General features: G+C 40.2%; 1 protein-coding gene across 1 annotated transcript; it reads right to left on the bottom strand.

Annotated features, from left to right (window-relative positions):
* Nucleotides 1–3,717: 3,717 nt before the first annotated feature.
* Nucleotides 3,718–20,577, bottom strand: LOC118421097. The gene is made up of 7 exons (XM_035828258.1): nucleotides 20,531–20,577; nucleotides 8,279–8,733; nucleotides 7,890–8,073; nucleotides 6,460–6,570; nucleotides 5,771–5,944; nucleotides 4,425–4,606; nucleotides 3,718–3,783 (listed from the first exon to the last, which is right to left on the bottom strand). The coding sequence occupies exons 2-7, from the start codon at nucleotides 8,669–8,671 to the stop codon at nucleotides 3,718–3,720; spliced, it is 1,110 nt and encodes a 369-aa protein (XP_035684151.1). The 5' UTR covers nucleotides 8,672–8,733; nucleotides 20,531–20,577.
* Nucleotides 20,578–21,750: the final 1,173 nt, after the last annotated feature.

The following is a 21,750-nucleotide window of genomic DNA, read 5'->3' as shown; positions in this document are numbered from 1 at the left end:
CGACTCGACCTCTGCTTGGAGAGTAAGTTTTACCTCATTGCCCGTATCCGACAAGGATGCGACAACTGCTCTCTCTTGGCAGTCATTTAATTTCTTCTATAAACAGGCACACCTGGTATTGGAGTTCTCATAACAGGTCTAAATATTTGTTTTATAAAACCATTTTTTTTCATAGTAGGCCAACAGATTTCCCCAAATTTGTCACAGGGCTGAATCAAACCCAAAATCAGCCATTCTTAACGATTAGCACTGAGGTGCGAAGTTTTCGCATTCTTTACAATGGCAAACCAAGCAGCTTGATAAAAGCTCATTGGGCAAACAAACAAGTACTCCTATCTATTCTCCAAGCAGAGGTTGGGTCCCCGTGAAGGGAGCGAGCCGGTAAATTCCTACTACTTTTTCCAACTCACTGTTAATTCCGCGACCCAACATCCACCTGAAGAATAAAAATACCCCACTTTCTTGGGTCATTCAATAGTACACGCGATTTAAGTTCTTACTAAATCAGCATTTTTGTTTCAAATGTTATCGTACAAAAAAGATATCCATTCGTTGTTCTGTGAATGCTTGTCATTTGCGATAATCCGCTATCAGCTATCGGCTCTGTGTGTTTGTTGTTTACGATATCTTTGTATAAAGCCCTAAACACCGATTTGTTGATGGTGACGTGAACCAAGTGTTTACATTCATATAGCCCGTGGAGCTGCTTGATCAGCTATCGGCTCCGTGTGTTTGTTGTTTACAGTATCCCTGTATAGAGCCCTAAACACCGATTTGTTGATGGTGACGTGAACCAAGTGTTTACATTCATATAGCCCGTGGAGCTGCTTGATCAGCTATCGGCTCCGTGTGTTTTGTTTTACAGTATCCCTGTATAGAGCCCTAAACACCGATTTGTTGATGGTGACGTGAACCAAGTGTTTACATTCATATAGCCCGTGGAGCTGCTTGATCAGCTATCGGCTCCGTGTGTTTGTTGTTTACAGTACCCCTGTATAGAGCCCTAAACGCCGATTTGTTGATGGGGACGTGAACCAAGTTGTTACATTCAAATAACCCATGGAGCTGCTTGATCAGCTATCGGCTCCGTGTGTTTGTTGTTTACAGTATCTCTGTATAGAGCCCTAAACACCGATTTGTTGATGGTGACGTGAACCAAGTGTTTACATTCATATAGCCCGTGGAGCTGCTTGATCAGCTATCGGCTCCGTGTGTTTTGTTTTACAGTATCCCTGTATAGAGCCCTAAACACCGATTTGTTGATGGTGACGTGAACCAAGTGTTTACATTCATATAGCCCGTGGAGCTGCTTGATCAGCTATCGGCTCCGTGTGTTTGTTGTTTACAGTACCCCTGTATAGAGCCCTAAACGCCGATTTGTTGATGGGGACGTGAACCAAGTTGTTACATTCAAATAACCCATGGAGCTGCTTGATCAGCTATCGGCTCCGTGTGTTTGTTGTTTACAGTATCTCTGTATAGAGCCCTAAACACCGATTTGTTGATGGTGACGTGAACCAAGTGTTTACATTCATATAGCCCGTGGAGCTGCTTGATCAGCTATCGGCTCCGTGTGTTTGTTGTTTACAGTATCCCTGTATAGAGCCCTAAACACCGATTTGTTGATGGTGACGTGAACCAAGTGTTTACATTCATATAGCCCGTGGAGCTGCTTGATCAGCTATCGGCTCCGTGTGTTTTGTTTTACAGTTTCCCTGTATAGAGCCTTAAACACCGATTTGTTGATGGTGACGTGAACCAAGTGTTTACATTCATATAGCCCGTGGAGCTGCTTGATCAGCTATCGGCTCTGTGTGTTTGTTGTTTACAGTACCCCTGTATAGAGCCCAAAACACCGATTTGTTGATGGTGACGTGAACCAAGTGTTTACATTCATATAGCCCATGGAGCTGCTTGATCAGCTATCGGCTCCGTGTGTTTTGTTTTACAGTATCCCTGTATAGAGCCCTAAACACCGATTTGTTGATGGTGACGTGAACCAAGTGTTTACATTCATATAGCCCGTGGAGCTGCTCGATCAGCTATCGGCTCTGTGTGTTTGTTGTTTACAGTATCTCTGTATGGAGCCCTAAGACCGATTTGTTTTGGGTTTCGTGAACCAAGTGTTTACATTCATAACCCGTAGAGTGCTACTCAAACAGCCCTCTGTTACCGTATAGAGCGCTAAGACCAATTTGTTTTGGGTGACGTGATCCAAATGTTTACATTCATAGCCCGTGTAGCATGTTTTGCGTACAGCTGCTAGTTCAGTCCGGTTGTTTGTCCTCTACGAGAGAAGCTCCTCCATGTAGTACTAAAAAGTCCATGAAGGTGACGAGAACCAAGTGTTTGTATTCATAGCGCATAGAGCTCGCTCGGTGGAGCTGGAGGTCTGCACGAGCAACCTCCATGGAGGTCAGCTCTGTGGAGCTCCTCCATGGAGGTTGCTCGTGCAACCCCTTCTCCACTAAACCTATTCTGACCAGAGAGGGCAATTTTGAGGCCTTCAGCAACTTTTATGGCGTATAACTCATGAACGGTTAAAGCTAAAGCTACGAAACTTGGTAATCTACCACAAAATATTGTTAGCAAAAATTTATAGTTAATAAAATAAGTTTATCATTTTTTGGGGTCGCCATGGCAACGGAATTATGATAGGCATATTTTGCCAAAATTTGCCAATTTCGATTTAAACAAGGTTTCCTTTGTAATTTACACTTGTTTTCTAACAACAATCAAATTCTATGAAATTTCATGTACTTTTCAAGATCTAAAATTTATAATTTATGCTAATTTCATGACGTCATTGGTCAAAATCCAAGATGGCCGCCCTTATAAGCTAAATGACGTCATAAAATCGTAATATTATTTGATGATGACACAAAAGTTTATGTGTGGATTTAGTTTTACATGTTTATCAATCTCTGAAAGATGGGTGGTCATACGATAAGTAGTTCAGGAGTTAGTCTCAAAAGTTTGTTTTAAAAACTGCACATTTTTGTTGGGGTCCGTTTGGACCCCAGACGGACTGAACACAGACTTTCTTTATAGTTACCATAATATTGTACCAATCTTCGTAAAAACTTAGGAGAAGGTACAGAAGATATTAACTGACAAAGTCACGGATGGAATTTTTCTTCAGGTCAAAAATATTCAAATGGCACTTCAAAGTTTGCGCCTGGGGTCCAAATGGACCCCACTCGGGTGTTTGAGGGTTAAAGCAAATTTGACTCTATAAAGTCTTGAGAGTGAACATCTTTTTGAGAAAAAAGTGCTTTAAAAGAATAAAAAAATATTGTTCCTTGTCATAATTTCCATCGTTTTTCTTGTCAATCCTTGAAATTCTAAACTATACAAAATTGCACTAATATTGTGTGGAATACGGTTCATTTGTCTTTTACCTCAATTTGCAGTCGAAGAAAATAACTCACAACAGTTCATCCTCGAAATTTTCCATCTAAATTCTTTACAAAGTTGTACTCTTAATTCTTCACTACTTCTAGAGAAAAGTCCAACTCGGCGGTAGTAGATTTAGAGTTTTGCACTATTAGGCTACATGGATGCCTAACTTCTCTTCTTCCCAAGCTCCGAAAAGAACTAACTTAAAGTTTTCCGTCCGTTTCATAGACAAGTACACCCACCGTTAGGATAGTGTGCTCGCCATCACGAATAACCACGAATGGCGTAGGTGATGAAAAGGGTAGATGAGGAAAAGAGTCAGATGGCACAGGAGCCAAAAGGAATAGAACCAGGGTAGGGGGTCATGTGACTTCCCTGCTCAGCCTACGGAAATGGTGACTTTATTTTGACAGAATGACTCTATTTAAGGTGTAAACGTTAAACCAACCGTATTTAGGGCATGAATTTGCATTAAAGAATCTAGGCATAATCTCAATAATATAAAATTGATCAGTGTTAGATATAGAATTGTAGTACAGAGCTGAAGACTCGTTCCAGCACAATAGATAAGAGCGTCACTCTGTTCTTTTAATAGATTGAACTAGTGCAGATATCTTCAGAGTGGCCAATGGCTTACTTAACGTTACCTATTCAATATGCACACACGACTTCATCAATAGTGTTGGAATAAAGGTTTGTTTTTATACTATAGACATCGTTAAATTGGTTTCTTGCAAATGTAGCTTTTGTGAGAGCTGCAACTTTCGTCATTCCACTGTCCTGGGTGCCTCGTCCTTACCCCACACCAAATTGGGTCTGTGCCGGTCTGTTTATACGATACAGCAAGTATTTTATTATTATAATGATTGATGACTATATTTTCCGCAATGTTATTCTCTTAAATTTCCACAATCGAGCAAATGAAAAGAAACTTTTACCGTACTCAATGGTTAATCTTAATCGACGTACTGATATTTCAAATGCTAATGGTTAGTTACTAAACAAAGGAGTGAAAAAGCACACACCTTGTAGTACATGGTGCCACAATCCTCTCCCTGCCAAACCGAGAAGACCATGTTGTTGTTCGGCTCACACGGAGCCCAGTTGGTGTAGTCAACACGTGACCCATCTGTCCACTTCCATTGTTCAGATTCTTTATGAAGACCAAGCCAGAAGGTCGGAATCCACCGGAACGTTTTATTTTGTGCTGCAACAAAAACAGTCTGACATTTTACTTAGATATTTGCTACTTAAGTCGACTTTTTTTTAGTTACAAGGATGAGCGCTCCTGCCTTTGGTACTCTATACCGGCATAGTGCTTGACTAGTATTTGGGTGATTGTAGGAACTTTAAGAATAGAACCATTTCAGGTCTAAGGGAATACAGTGTCAATGGTTAACACAAGGACTTAATGATTTTCTGTACATGGCCAACACCATCCTTCAAAGGGCGAGGAATTTCTCCAAAAGACGTTTCTCCTCATTTCAATGTGAGCAACTCTTTGGTCCCGTCTTTTTCCCTTGCCCTGTGTAATGGCCTTGATGTAACTAAAAGAAGAAAGTCTTACGTGACCGTAAAACTCCCGAATATATTTGGCTGACGTATACTTCATCTGCTACCAAAAGCTGTGGTGGTCCAACTAGTGGACGCATTATAACTACAAGCTACTATTGGACAGTATATCAGGAATTGAAGTACGGTTGTATTTAAAACGCTAGCTTCAAATAACGAAGAACATAAAGCAATGACAAGAATGTCTGACCATATATGCTATAGTGTGAGGCACTTGCTGGTCGTTACGTGTTCTATATGGCTCCAGTCTATTCTGGTTTCACAGACAACCAGACAAACATGTCATCAGCCATATTTCTATAAATACTAATTCAGCTTCGAGGATGACATGTCTAAAGTTGTCAATATAAATATGGTTGGATGTTTTTTAATCCATTATGTAACTTGGTCACAACTATTTGGTTCTCTTTGAGTACATTTTCCTCGAAAACCAATAGAAAATTATTCGAAAAAAATTTTGTTCATGTATCATGTTAATCTCTGCCATGATTTTCAGGTCGAAAACAGTTAACGCGTTAACTGTATAAATTGTATGTTAACTTAAAAAAATCCCTTTCTTCTATAATACATCATGCACGGTTCATATTTTGACATAAAAATCGCAACGTAATGCACAAAACAACGTCATGCATGGTTCATATTTTGACATAAAACCTGCGACGTCATGCACAAAACAACGTCATGCATGGTTCATACTTTGACATAAAACTTGCAACGTCATGTACAAAACAACGTCATGCACGGTTCATATTTTGACATGAAAATTGCAAAACCATGCACAAAACAACGTCTTTATTACTCGAGATGACACCCGCAATGGCAATGAAGTTGTTCTCGTCACTGTCCTTGATAGAGGCAAGAATTGCGCCGTGTTGTTGACATCGTGACCTCGCTGTAAGCCAAGTGACTTCGTCTGCCATCAACTTGTAGCAGTAGTTGTTGTATCTGTCCCACCCACTCTGACATTGTGAGGCTGTAGAAGACGACAGTGAGGAGTTTATATACTATCAGAAATACGTTTGCCACACGAAGCAAAAGTCGGTAAGTGGCACAAGCGATCAGATTTCGGAGGCTCAAACCTAACTTCGGCACAATTTTAGAGGTTCATGAATCTCGTGACCAATGCATGGCCAATAACCAAATTATTTCTATCGCAGCTCGCGTCTATCATGATAATGCCGATGAAGGTTAGACTTCCAGGTTGTAAGACACACTAAATGGCAGTCAATCAAGAAACTGGATATGATTTTGAAAACTGTCAGACGTTTCAAATAGCACCCACTGTCTTTTGACAGTGACACTGAGGACATATTGTTGAAGAGCCGACTTTATACGAAATGCATTGATATGATATGTGATTTTTCTTCAAATTCTTTACATTCATAGTCAGAAGCAAAATAAAGTCAAGTTGGTAAGAAAGAAATGGCTTGCAATGTAATGAAATATATATGGGGGAATGGTCTTGGTAACCCAACAAAATAAACTCACCTTGCGAACAATTCTGTCCAGTCCATCCAGGCTCGCAGGTACAGCTGTATCCGCCATCTTGGTTCACACAGCGTCCATGTTGACATGGTTTTCTGGCACACTCATCTATATCTGTGTGATAAAGGACAGAAAAGATATACCTAAAATGTGCCAAATGTCAGTAACACAAGCAACTGAGTCAGACGCTTCAGGTAGCATCAACTATCTTTCGTCAGTGACACGTTGACTGACATTTACCCCGATGACAAAACTGAAATGGTAATTTGCGAAAACGGAGAAATCTTCTAATGAACGGAAGGAAACAAAGACAAGCATATTTTCCAAACTTGATGACAATATCTACACCACATGGAACCTACCATCTTGACAGTTCTGTCTGATGTTTCAAATCTAATGATTATTTGTGAATGTTGGCCCTTCTTTGGCAAACAAAATAGACAAGACTGACCGTTCTCCCTTATTCTACATATAATGTTATGTAGTAGTTACTCAATGAACACACCGAATGGTTGTCGTCATCGTAGCTGCCGCTCCGGCCAAGAATACTTCGAGCTCTTTGTTCCAACCAAGGGGTGAAACAAAGGATTGATGGAACTAGGTCATTGGGTTGACCTTTGTTACCTTTAGCATGTGAGTTTTCCACATACGACAAACATGCAAATACAAATATAGGATGGACGGACGGTCGCCCTTGTATGGTCGAACTGCTAATTGCCATGCTATCATTGGATAAAAGAGATAATTGGCGTGCTATCATTGGTGGAGCTGCTAATTGTGATGGACTTCAGAACCGGTCTATTGATGGTCGTGACCCAGGAAATGCCCACTTTACTTGATTAATGTTTACTCTGGTTTATATAAAGTCGCATTGCTAGATTCTGCGCCCTTTTGTTTGGCTTGAAATCTCAAATGCTTAAATAACGGTGGATTGTGCAAATTTGTATAAAAGAAAGCTGTATACTTCTTTTATATGTAAATTGATACGGCAGATGAAAACGACCCAAACCAGTTTTTGAAGGTTAGGCATCAAGCAAGGTAATATTCAGATGATGAATTCTAGCTTGACTTTTTAAGCAAAAATTACTTGAATGGAGTGTAACTTTGTGAATTTTAAAAATACATAAAGCACACGATGTTAAACGTTTTGTATTGTGATCATAGACTAGAAGAATGAATGCCGATATCTTTTCATCCTTAACACCAGAATGTAGTTGTTCCTCTCTGAATACAGTTGTTTTTTGTTTGATTGATTGATTGATTTGTTAGAAGCTTTATTTGTTCATGCAAGGAGGTTTACCTCCTTGGTTCATGGGAAGCTCAATTTGGCCTTCAGACCGCTTTTCATTGAGGTCAGGAGGGAGGTAGGGTCAGATAAAATATACCTTTTAAGTATGAGCATGTGATGGATAAGAAAATACCCCAAGGCTTACCTGATCCTGGGATCATGGCCAGCTGTATCTGTCCGTCAGGCAGAACCCAGTCCCAGAACTTCAGCTCGTCGAACACGGCTTCCCCCGTGTACGACATCCCTGGCTGGGTGTTATCGCTACACAGGAACACGTCGGTGTAAGGGTCATTCTCCATGGGCGGGATCTCGGTCTCAAGGACAATCACCTGGAAAAAACGTTATAGGTCAGGTTAAAACATAGCAGAGCTCAAGCAATACACACAAAAAAGATAATTTTCGAAGGACATACATGTACATATTGATATTGTAATCCCATTTCTTGCCTACAAAATAGAGAAGTACCCTGTTGAGTGTTTTTGAAGACGTATTTGGGAAGTTGAGCAACAGTTTGAGATGTAACGTTTTCCGTACCTGCTGGACACTCCCATTCACGACGATTTCCAGGCCGCGTTCCTCCAGCCAAGTGACGGCCACGTGCGTCCACAGGTCTGGAGGAAGATAGACTTTTGCCTCGTGGCGAAACAGACGGCCGTTGACGGCAACGTTGTAGAGACAGTTGTCTAGATCCGCGACGGTCTTGGTAAGCGTGAATCCTCGCGTCCTAGTGAAGTCGTGCCCGCCGCTGTTGATGTAGTACTGTGCGCGGACATCGCCGGCGGGACGTTTGAACCAGAAGGCCAGACTGAAGCCTCTGGCGCAGTTGAGGGTGCTGCCAAAGCAAGTGCCTGCGAAGTTCCCAAGGTTGGCGTACTGGCTACGGCGCGACTCGAGCTTTAAAGCTGAGCCGCTGACACCTACGTCCATTGTGTGGCCGTTAGGAGTGAAGAACGTGGACTCGTGGTCTAAGGGGTTGTAGTACGTAGGTGCTGTGAAATAAGTAAACAGAGTCATTATTTCAGCCCCGAGTGTGGCGGGATGAGCGAACTTAACCTTATTTTTGCAAACAAAATAGACAAGACTGACCGTTCTCCCTTATTCTACATAATTATTACGTTATGTAGTAGTTACTCAATGAACACACCGAATGGTTGTCGTCATCGTAGCTGCCGCTCCGGCCAAGAATACTTCGAGCTCTTTATTCAAACCATGGGGTGAAACAAAGGATTGATGGAACTCTCCGTTTTTAAAACGTTTGAAAAAAAGCTTCATAGAGAAGTGAACCATTTATTCCAGATTTGTTTTTTCCTTGTTTCTTTTATGTCATTTTTAGTTATTACTTGGATAATCATATAGAATTGAGGTATACTATACCTTGTAATAGCGCTACTTTCACCTAATTTGTTTGCATCCCTTGTTTTGTTTTTCTGTATTTCCTTTGGTATTTGCTAGCTGATAATTCTATAACTTGGACTTATTTCTTTATGATCTGTAGATCGTGTTGCGTTTTGATGTGCAGCGTTATGATTTTCTTGTATAAATTTAATTAGTTTAGCTTCGATTTGTATATTATGTTTCATTATTATCATTTAGATTGTGTACATTACGTTCATTACTACCTAGTTTCTGAGGAGGAGCCATGAAAAGCTGCACACACTTCTGTTCCCCGTGCAAGTTTTTATTTTATTTTTATTTTTTATTCTGTGTTATAATTAGTCTGTGACCAGAACCTCTGGTCGACATACTTTTAGTTTTGTCTGGTTTTCGCGCGTTCGCAGCTGTATCTATATGTTCCCATTGTCTGAATTCTATGTGGTTTGGCAGGTCCTCTGTACTGAGGTTGACGATGATGCACGTGATTCCCTTCGTGAAACGAAGGGTTTGTAGTCAGTGCCGTTTTGATGTCAGGTGGTCGTTTGTCAGCTTGATAACTAGGGAACGCGTGGATGGATGGTTTTAATATTTAGTATGTGGGTAGGATTAGACATGACGAATAAATGGCAGGAATTGCGTTACGGCAGGGCGCTCTAGCGGCGTGTTATGGTACTGCAGCGTAACTTCCGGTTTTGCTATTTTTTGTTTGGGACTTGTTTGGGTGATGATTTGTAAGTGGTAGGTAGCTGTGTAAAAGCATAGTAAGGTGTGTAAGTTTTGGCCACCTAGGGGTTTCGCAGGGGCGTTGAAAGTAATTCTTGTTTTAGGTTTTGAGAAGGAATAATGCAGAAGGGGTTGATGGATGTTAATGACTGTAGGTATGTTGACAGCTTACGTAATGATGTACATAATTGTATACTTGTTATGCAAATTAAGTGGTAATTTGCATGATACAATAGGTATGTGTAGAAACCTTATATATGGCGTGTCTGTGAACAATTCAGCTGCGAAAGACAATGACAGATTGATCTGATTTTTGGTATGTGGGTAGTTCTTGAGAAGGAGATGAAACGTACGAGGTGTTTTTTCGTCTAGTGGCTTCTAACGGTTTTGCAGGGGATGTTTGTACGTGGAAAATGGGTTTTACGCAATCGTGGGTATTATCGTGGATAGCAATCATGCTATATTTAGGTGATATTACGTCATGCCGATGGGCTGCAGTTGTGACTTACCCCATCCCCACAGGAAGTGATCCCAAAGGTCATAGTTGCGCAATAGAGAAAATGGTTTATAGGGACAGTACATTATGCATGATGGGGTGTGCATGTTCCCCATAAGATTTGATAATCTGTAGACTAAGGGCAATGATGATATTGTATACAGGGGCCTATATTATACGTTTTTAAAGGGTTGCACATGTAACAGTAAATACTACCGGTACAATACATTGTTGAACAAAGCAGGGTTTGTTTTTCACAGTAACTTGCAGTCATTGATGAGATTGTTTATAGGGATTGTACATTAGACATATGGGATACACAATGTAGTGGACTGCATTGTGGAACAAAGAATGTTACGACTGTTACATCATCATTGTTGCAACCATTGATACATTTGCTTCCGGCGGTGGATTTGTTATCCTACCTGCTGAAATCGGACAAATTTCTTGTCGGGATAAGCATTTCGTCTCTCTTCCAAGGAAGAAATTATGCATGCTGTATGTTATCCCGGACAGAAAAGGTGTCGCGAGGCGTATAGTCCTATTGACTGACAAGCCCTGTGCGGGCGGATAAAGCGTTCCCGCCACGGCACGGACATTTGTACTGATATGTGGCGAGAACGTTTGGGCAAGAGACACGGGGTCATGTCAGAATTTCAATGAGTTCCAAGTCGCAAGCCCAAAATGGAAGTTATACTTTTATGTCTTGTTTTCCAAGCGATGTAATGTAGAGTATATAGGTCACAAGTGGTAATTAACATAATCACGTCATTTGTACTGATATGTCGCGAGAACGATTAGGTGAGAGACACGCACGGGGTCATGTCGAAAGTTCCATGAGTCACAAGTCGCAAGCCCAGATGGATAGTTATACTTTGATGTATTGATTTCTCTGCAATTTAATCTAGGGTAGGTCGCAAGTACTAGTTAGCAGATTCATGTCATTTGTACTAATAGGTTACTAAAACGATTGGGTAAGAGAAAAGGGGTCATCTGAAAAGTTCCATGAGGTCCAAGTCGCAAGCCCAAAATGGAAGTTATACTTTTATGTACCTGAGGAGGAGCATTCCGTGACGACACCAGCCATCACATTTTGGAGGTGGTCGTTGCGGATGTGAAGATCATTTATGTGGATATCACCAATGACGGCGTTGATGTGGTCAACGTTATTGTTTTATGTGTTATTTTATTGATATTTTGATGCAACAGTCGATTTTAGCCTAGTCAATATAAATCTTTATCTTCAAAAGACAATAAAAGGTATTTGCTTTGTCCATGGAAATGAATGGACAGGACAGTTTGTGTCATGTGCACAAACAAGAAATGATGGATGATAGAATACTTTTGAAATACAGCCTACTGCCTAAATCACTTTTTTCGGCGCACCTCCCTATGTGACGGTCTCCATGCTTTCTCCCAAAAAGCGTAAGCAGGCCTTCTTCAGCTCCCGTAAATCGTAGAGACACGGTTTCATTTTACACAATTTGTAGCAGGCCATAACGTACACATACATTCCATTCCACAGTAAAAACCACAAACCCTGTGTCTTCGCATTATATTCTACAACTTCTCAATGCATTTCACAGATAACATTGACCACCTACTGCCAATATTCCAAATAACTTGTCGTTTAGATTCTTAATGACATACAAAAGTCTCCAATAATGTCGGCCTGACGTAGAATACGCTCATCCTGACATGCACCTCACAGTTTCATATTTTAAACCAACAACATCCTCTCAACACCTCGCCTTCTCACTTCCACCTACAAGCGACGCTCTGTGGACGACACATAACTAAAGCTAGCCAATGACATGTCTACATATAAACCCTCCACCACCGCACCATCACCCATTTTACGAAGGTTGAGTTCTGCGAACGCTTGTTTTTTTTTTTTTTTTTGCGGCAGGTGGTTTTATTATGGGTGTTTTAAAAATAGCACCCCTACAATTTGTTCTTCTTGCGGTGTTTTGGTCCAGATCTTCTGCATGTAGGTAATGATGTAATCGGATATTGTCAAGCAGTTGCGTGGTTTTATCTGATCGTAAAAGTTTTTCGCGTTCGCATCTCACTATGGAACTTACGCCATACCCAGCGGTGCACGGTCGCCATCTTGAATTTCGCTCGATGCGCAATGTTTCATGGGAAATTTTTGATCTCCCGCGCTTATTCTCGCGGGAAAATCACCGCGAGATCAACATATTCGCACATTGTCATGGAATTCAAAGTTGCCAAAACGTGTCGGCGGGCCCGATTTTGAAGTCCCTTATCCCTGAAAGCTCTCTTAGCAGCCGTCAGAATTCTCCTGACAGTGTTTTAGATACAGATCTTACTTAAGTGTGTGACAGTTTTCCCCTTTTTGACGCTGACCGGGCCCCTAGTGTTTAAATAAGCGATGTTTGTGTTTTATATTCGGATGGCGTAATGTCAACACAAACAATTGACGTCGCATCGATGGGCGATGGGTGGGGGGGTGGTAGTTTATTTTCACTGTAGAAATGTTGAGCTATATGCCTCTATTACTTAAAATATTTATCTTTTTGTAATCTATATGCACAGTTGCTACTTGAGGTTACAGAGACTGCATTTGTAATCTGTTAATTCAACAATATTTAGCCTTAGGTACAGTCCAACCTGTCTATAGAAGCCACTCATAGGGGACTAAGAAAATTAAAAAAAAATTCACAGCCACTTCAGAGATCACGGGAAAAATCCAGTGACCACCAAAAAGTGGCCACAACATCTAGCAGGCGAATGATATATCATCAACATGGCAGAGACTTTCTGGTGTTTGTACAGTATGTACACTGACGTTTTATTAACATCTTGATCATGCATGTATCAAAGCTTATTAAAGCATCAGAAGAGTTTTCATTTGAGTCTGTATTTCTGCTGCACATCCGTGGAGTCTTGACCCCCATCGACATTGTACGATTTGAAGGTGACCTCTTGAAACTGTGAACTGTAGCACTTCATCCTTCAGCTTACAACTGCATACTCTGCAGATAGTCTAGAGGTATTGTCCGTGCTCCTTCATCTGTGACACCTGCAATACATGTTATCAACATGTTAAAAATATCAATTGACAACATATGACATAATACATAATCAACTTTCAACAGTTGTAGGTGTTACCCAGTACCCATCCGTATTGAGGTGAATAAATAAATAAATAAATACAGTCCACTTTTCTGGAAATAGTAATGCTAGTATTAGAGCTACAATACTTATAGTCTGTTTAAAGCAAGATTACACTGTCCATAATTAAAAGAAGACTAGGACTGACGAGGTCATTAGTTATAAATTCTATATAATGTCCCTAGTGGGGTCCTAGCTTTTCTGTATAATTTATTTCAGCCTGTACACACACGATCTTGCTTAAGAAGAGCTATTTTTCAAATCCAGAACATCCTAGTACTTTGTGTCTATACTCAATCTGTATCATTCCACACCATAGGCATAGACTCTTCGGGAACGAGAGTAATGCACACATTTGTGTTGATATACCCATGCATATCCTTGGTGTCGTTAAAAACACGGTCGCGTCGTTGACTAGAGTCATTGTAAATTTGTTCCAAAACATGTCAGGACATGCCAGAAAAATAGGCTGATTCCAGAAAAAATAATGAAGCAGATTACAGCCTAATTACTCCAGGACATCCTTAAGGTCTTCACTCATCCCCCTGAGACCAAGTCATAAATTGAAAATTTCATAACTCACCGAAAATTCAACGTAGAAAGATGCGGTTTTCACCGTCTTCCAGCCTGAAATCTCCTCTTTCAAACGGCACTAGTACGCATGCGTATAAGGAAATGACCTCGTCCCCAAGGTCTTTTTCGCATCAAGAAGTGCTAGAACTCTCAGTGCCCTGGGACAGAGTAATCCCGGTCACGTGGTGCGCTAATGAGGAAGATGGCCGCTGCGGACCGCGACGTAAGCCCATAGCTTATGCACACGTAACTTTCCATAGTGCATCTGTATTTGCATGTTCCTGTTGTCCCATACCTACGTTGTTTGGCAGGGCCTCTACACTGAGGTTGAGGATGATGCACGTTGTTTTTTTTCGCGGCTGCTGGTTTTATTATGGATGTATAAAAATATCACCCCTATAATTTCTTCGTCTTGTGGTGTTTTGGTCCAGGACCGCTTTGTTTAAGCCTTGCCATATAATATATAGCAAGCGGATGCGTGGTTTTATCGGATCGTCAAAGTAATTCCCGTTCGCATCTTTATCTGCATGTTCCCGTTGTCACATACGTACGTTGTTTGGCAAGTCCTTTGCAATGAGGTTGACGATGACGCTGCTGGTTTTATTATGGATGTATAAAAAAATATCACCCCTACAATTTGTTCGTCTTGTGGTGTTTTGGTCCAGAGCCGCTTGCCATAATGAAATATTGCAAGCAGATGCGTCATGTCTTCTTGTCGTCAAACGCGCGTTCGCACCTGTATCTGTAGTTTCCGTTGTCGCATACGTTTGTGGTTTGGCAGGTTCTCTGCACAGTGTTAGACGATGACGCACGGTGTTTTTTTGTCGCGCTAGTTGCTTTCATTATGGATGTAATAATGTCAGATATCACCCCTTGAAATTGTACGTTTCACGATGTATTGGTCCGAGTCTGCTTGTTCAAGCAAATACGTGATATGTACATCAATTTAACGCGCGTTTTCATCTGTATTTGCATATTTCCGTTGTCGTTTTATCACGTTTACGCGCGGTCGTATTTGTATCTGTATGTTCTCTGTCTGAATCGTATGTGGTTTGGCAGGTCCGCTATGTACACTGATGATGAGGTTGTCGATGATGCACGTGGGTTTGTTTTGGCGGTGTGTTTCGGTTCTGGGCCGTTGTTCACCTTTCTCGAAATATGTTGGATATTTATTTTACCATTCACACAAGTTGCTCAAAATTTGTCAACATCTGTGACCAGCTGTGACCAGCTGTGGCCAGCTGTGACGATCTGTTCATGTTGTCAACAGCTGCGACCAGCTGGTCATGGTATGTATTATAACATTGATCTACTTTGAATATGACAGTATCACCTATTTACGGTAATTCTAAATAGCTGCGGGCCAATCGCCATTTACGTTTTAAATTAACATGGTTGGTACCTTTATTATGATAATGCTGTCTTCATATACTTGTACATCAGTCTCTTGTCCGATCTCCTTTACAGTGTGGCTGTGAGTTGACCTTTCGGTCTTTTGTGTGACGCTGAATTCCGCGTGTTGTTCAATATTACTTTATGCCTGGCACTGCAGTTGATGGTACGTAACTGATTTTTCTTGCACTATGCTGTTTTCCCCTTGCTCCCGCATTGTGCCTTTATTATTGATGTTGGGATCACATATCATAGTAAAAAAAAAATTGCGTGGTTGGTAGTCATATGCATTTATGGTTAGAACGTGTAAAGTCGTTGGAAAGTTGCCGCAACATCTTACAATTCGCGTTGCTCAATAGGCAGTGTTTGCTCTCTTCGTTATAATGGGGACGTGCACGGCACGAAAAACGGTATTTAAGCGTGCTGAAACCATGCGTAATGTTGACGTATTTTCCTTCTTTACGGATCTATACACCACTTATACGAGTACGTAAATATTGCCTTTAAGTGGTCTTTCTGTAGGTCCGTGTTAGTCCTTATTTTCCGGTTTTCCCGTTGTCTTTCAGCAGCTTAAAGATGTCGTAAATGATTTTTAAAACCCCCTTAAAACGTGTTTAAAGTTCACGTTTATTTGATCTAAAGCCTCTTTACGTCTCATATACGATTGCATTAAGTGGATTATAACCTGTGTTTTAGTGCCTTTTCAGCAGCTTAAAGTTGCCATAAATACTTATTAAAACGCCCTTAAGACATGTTTAAACTTCACGTTTATTTGATCTAAAGCCTCTTTACGTGTCATATACGTGTGCATTAAGAGGATTATAACGTGTGTTTAGGTGCCTTTTCAGCAGTTTAAAGTTGCCATAAATATCTATTAAAACGCCCTTAAGACATGTTTAAACTTCACGTATATTTGATCTAAAGCCTCTTTACGTCTCATATACGTGTGCATTAAGTGGATTATAACGTGTGTTTAGGTGCCTTTTCAGCAGCTTAAATTTGTCATAAATACCTATTATAACGCCCTTAAGACTTGTTTAAACTTCACGTTTATTTGATATAAAGCCTGTTTACGTCTCATATACGTGTGCATTAAGTGGATTATAACGTGTGTTTAGGTGCCTTTTCAGCAGCTTAAAGTTGCCATAAATACCTATTATAACGCCCTTAAGACATGTTTAAACTTCATGTTTATTTGATCTAAAGCCTATTTACGTCTCATATACGTGTGCATTAAGTGGATTAAAACGTGTTTAGGTGCCTTTTCAGTAGCTTAAATTCGCCATAAATACCTATTAAAACGCCCTTAAGATATGTTTAAACTTCACGTTTATTTGATCTAAAGCCTATTTACGTCTCATATACGTGTGGATTAAGAGGATTTAATGTGTCTATATTTTTTTCTTTTTAGCAGCTTAAAGTTTTCATAAATACGTACTAAAACACCCTTAAGACATGTTTAAAGTTCCCTCTGTACGTCTCATATACGTGTGCATTAAGTTGATTATAAGGTGTGGATAAGTGCCATTTTAGGAGAATAATCATTAGCACATTTCAAAGCAAGAAAATACAATGGATGAAACTTTGAAATTTTATTGAATTACGAGAAAATATTACATGGAAGAGTAAAAAAACCTACTGCCTACTAGGTATTTGTGGCCTTTTAATCTGATGTAGTCGGCAGTTGAAACAATCACAACGGTTGCGCAATTCCGTGCAGCTGTCCACAGTCCCATTTCCAGTGTCGGGTGAAGCGTCTCGGCGTAAGTTAAAAAGAGCACACATGTACAGTTCCATCTGGTCACCACAGGAATAAGAATCCGGTAAGATCTAGAGTAGTGGCCGATATGACTCGTGCTGTTGGATGGTCCTGGATTCTGTGAACGCGAAACCTGTTCAGCTTGCAGTCTCGGCTTCTATTAATCCGGATGGTACAAGGGCCGTGATTTCCATTCTGTGTCGATTTCCAACAACAACAGCTTTTACAGAATGATAGCCACCTCGTATCTTTGAGTCAAATTCCGTCACCGGGGGTCCTAGGCGGTAAAAGCGGTGTCGCGGCCACAACTTGCGGGCTAGAACAGGCCCTAACATTCTTCAATACTTCTCTTCAAAAATGAACGCCTGGAAAATAACCGCTCCTTCAGTCCTTGTCGTACGTATGGCCGATAAATTTGAACCCCCCACTCTTTTCTGCCATTGGATACATCCTATCACATGACACAGCTGTGCCACAGACGGACCAAGGAAGTTCAACCTCCTTGGACGGACGGAGGCGTGCCCCCCATGGCGAGTACGAAATAACACTGAATAAATTTACATCTTGCCTGCCCACGCATATCCCAAACAAACACGAGCAACACGAGAAGACACCGCCTGTGTGCACAAACTGTTCTTTCTCGACGCTTGCTTGTAGATAAAGAAATAAACATATTTCGTACATTAACCTGTAATAAGAACTGCTTGCCGTTTTATATTCTTCAAGCAGAGGTTGAGTCGCGGAGATATTCCGAATAGCAGTAGTCGGGATTTCCACCGTCTCTTAGCTCGAGTGTCAACTTGCCACAAAGAAAACAGGCGGCCTCACCCTGAGTTAGACCCTGGAATTTCAGAACATATATACGGTATAAAATAAAAAGGAAAGGGTCTCCTCCTGTTCGCATAAACTGCGCTTCAAACATGCCGTATGTTCAGCAGAAAAAGGCACCGTTTCATAAAACCTTTGAGACGGTATTAGCTAATAGATAAAACGGGGGTAGTGCCCCAAAGTTTGCTTAAGCTACGCGGATTCAAAGATTAAACATGTCGTATGTTCAACAGAAATACGCAACATTTCATATACGTTTTGGCAACATATAAGGTAAACGGGGGAGGTCTCCCCTAGTTCGCTTAAACTGCGCGGATTCAAAGATTAAACATGTATGATTTACAGAAATACGCAACATTTCATATACGTTTTGGCAACATATAAGCTAAACGGGGGATGTCTCCCCTAGTTCCCTTTAACTGCGCGGATTCAAAGATTAAACATGTCGTATGATATACAGAAATACGCAACATTTCATATACGTTTTGGCAGCATATAAGCTAAACGGGGGAGGTCTCCCCTAGTTCGCTTAAACTGCGCGGATTCAAAGATTACACTTGTTGTATGTTCAACAGAAATACGCAACATTTCATATACGTTTTGGCAACATATAAGGTAAACGGGGGAGGTCTCCCCTAGTTCGCTTAAACTGCGCGGATTCAAAGATTAAACATGTATGATTTACAGAAATACGCAACATTTCATATACGTTTTGGCAACATATAAGATAAACGGGGGCGGTCTCCCCTAGTTCGCTTAAACTGCGCGGATTCAAAGATTAAACTTGTCGTATGTTCAACAGAAATACGCAACATTTCATATACGTCTTGGCAAGATATAAGCTAAACAAGGGAGGTCTCCCCTAGTTCGCTTAAACTGCGCGGATTCAAAGATTAAACATGTCGTATGTTCAACATAAATACGCAACATTTCATATACGTTTTGGCAGCATATAAGCTAAACGGGGGAGGTCTCCCCTAGTTCGCTTAAACTGCGCGGATTCAAAGATTAAACTTGTTGTATGTTTTACAGAAATACGCAACATTTCATATACGTTTTGGCAGCATATAAGCTAAACGGGGGAGGTCTCCCCTAGTTCGCTTAAACTGCGCGGATTCAAAGATTAAACTTGTCGTATGTTCAAATGAAATACGCAACATTTCATATACGTCTTGGCAAATATATTAACGGAGGAGGTCTTCCCTTCTTTGCGTAAATGACCGTAGGTTCAAAATAAATTACATATATGGCATCCTTCGGTCAATATTGACCATGGTATACGGAACATTTCATATAACGTAAAATAGCGCATATAAGCTAACCGTGAGAGGTTCTCCCCTGTTCGAATTAAACCTTGCGCACAGAAAGTTTGAATACGTCAAATGCTTTCGGAATGTCCATAGCTAAAAAAACACAGAAGATTATTGTATTTGACTTTGTATTGTATTGTTTTTGTATTTGCTGAGGTATAAACATAACATTTTGTACCAGAAAGCGCAATAATTTTCAGTTTTGACTGTAAATCTTGCCACTGTTATAAAACACAATGTTTTATCTAACACCAGACAAAGGCTTATTACATTTGACTTAGCCGGTTAACATGTATTTTGTAACAGATCTAGAGAAACGGTATTTGTCCGTTTTGACAGAAAATATTTTTGAGACATTTAAGTTGTCTTTTCGGCATACTAAAATACGTGTAAAAGTCACGTAAAGAAACACAACAGATTAAGTTAGATTTACAAACGCTGAAATCTTCCGTAAATGCCAAATGTATGTTTCCGATGCCTTTAATAGATCTTAAAATCTGCTTAAATATTTCTCCGCCTTTAAGGGCTTTATACGTATCTCTGAAACTTTGCTTAAAAAGTTGTTTTCGTGCTGTGGTGGATGTGCGGTTTCATAGATTCATCAATGAGTTTGGAGGAGACAGGAAATGTGGTGTCAGCATAGCTCATTGTGTGCACCTGACACCGGATATTTAATGAAGAATCACAACTGGATATCAGTAAACCTATGTATATCTATCTATCTATCTATCTATCTATATCTATATCTATATTTCCATATATCTATCTATCTATCTATCTATCTATCTATCTATCTATCTATATCTATCTATATATATATATATATATATATATATATATATATATATATATATATATGTATATATATCTCACCTGCCCCAAAAGAAAGCTACGTGCATCATGGTCAACCTCAGTAAAGAGGATCGCCAAACAACATAGGTTTCAGTCAACCTGCTTCATACACAGACATCACAAGCAAAATTACATATACCATCTATTTAACACCATGATTAAATACATAAAGAATATAAGCAAACAACAAGCAAAAAGAACATAACAACCAACAAAATACCAAACCGACGTCACAGACTATGTTACCTACGGTCACTTGTTTTTTTTTTAAGTTATTGAATACGTGCTGCAATAAATAAAGCAAATCATAAAGCAAGTCAAACTAGGTAAACATAACTCACTACGCTGGCATTTCTGGCCGGTCCATCCATGTTGGCTGGTGCAGTTGTATCCGCCATCTTTGTTCTCGAGCTCACAGGCCCCATGTTGACAGGGTTTCCTGGGCATGGCACACTCATTGATGTCTGCGAAATTTAAAAAAAAAATATTAATGATTTTGAAACAACAAAAATAAACAGAAGTCCCTCGACAAACGATTACAACCATTATAAACATAACAAATATTCAGTCAGTGTGGCCTTATAAAAAAGGGAATTGTAGTTGGCTGTATTTGGATGAAAGATTCTATCAAGGTATTGCAAAACTGAGAAGATTCTGAACGTGATCTGACTGTGTTCTTTATTGTATATTTCGGGGAGAAAAAAGGTAAAAGTGTTGTCATTCTAAACTTGTCCAGCAAGGTTTTGAAATTTAGTTGCTTCCTAACAAAATATGCTCGAGACTGTCCTTTGGCTTGGACAAGGAGTTTTCCATTGGCTTTTTTTTCTGTGTTCTGTGTAACGCAAACTCCACTATCCGGAGCTGGTAGGCTCCTCCACGCATTCTGCTTCTCGGCGCTATATGTAGCTGATGTTAGTGAGACTTTACGTGGCTTGGCTAGTACCCCCCTTCGTCCCGCTTCATCACTTGGGTGGAATTATCCAGACATAGGTTATTATTTCCAAGACTGAGCGTTCGTTTAATCAAATCGAAAGATCTCGAATTATTTCGTTTAGAGAAGTCACAATGACATAGTCTATGTTTCCCACCCACAAGCGGACAGAAAGCTACTTTCCTCTTAAGTTAAAATCACAGAATGCTTTTCGTCTTGCTTTCAAAAAAGAAGTCAATGCAAATTGCAACCTGTTTAGAAATAGCCAACACTATAATATTCAAGTAGTCTCTTTTCGCAATAATTTTCATCACTGTTTATTGTCACATGTATGTCTCCTATGTTTCTACCATTTACTTGCAATAAGCCTCCGGGCACGACCTTGCAAATAAAGTGCAAATAAACTAAACACACATCAATAAAAAACTAGAGTGTAATATTAGCTATTCCAGCAAATACAAGAATAGGTTTGCGCACGGGTAATTTATGTGAAGGAATTACCATAAGAATCAAAATCGACGTTCAAAAACACTTCTGAAGACCTGTCAAAGAAATTACTCTTGCATTATCATCCCAATTGAAGATTACATCTTTAAAAAGTAGTAACCCCCGTGCGAAAAAAGACTCTTC

This window comes from Branchiostoma floridae, chromosome 8 (genome assembly GCF_000003815.2).
Source record: "Branchiostoma floridae strain S238N-H82 chromosome 8, Bfl_VNyyK, whole genome shotgun sequence".
In the NCBI taxonomy this organism is placed as follows: Eukaryota; Metazoa; Chordata; class Leptocardii; order Amphioxiformes; family Branchiostomatidae; genus Branchiostoma; species Branchiostoma floridae.
This window is presented reverse-complemented; position numbering and strand designations above follow the sequence as displayed.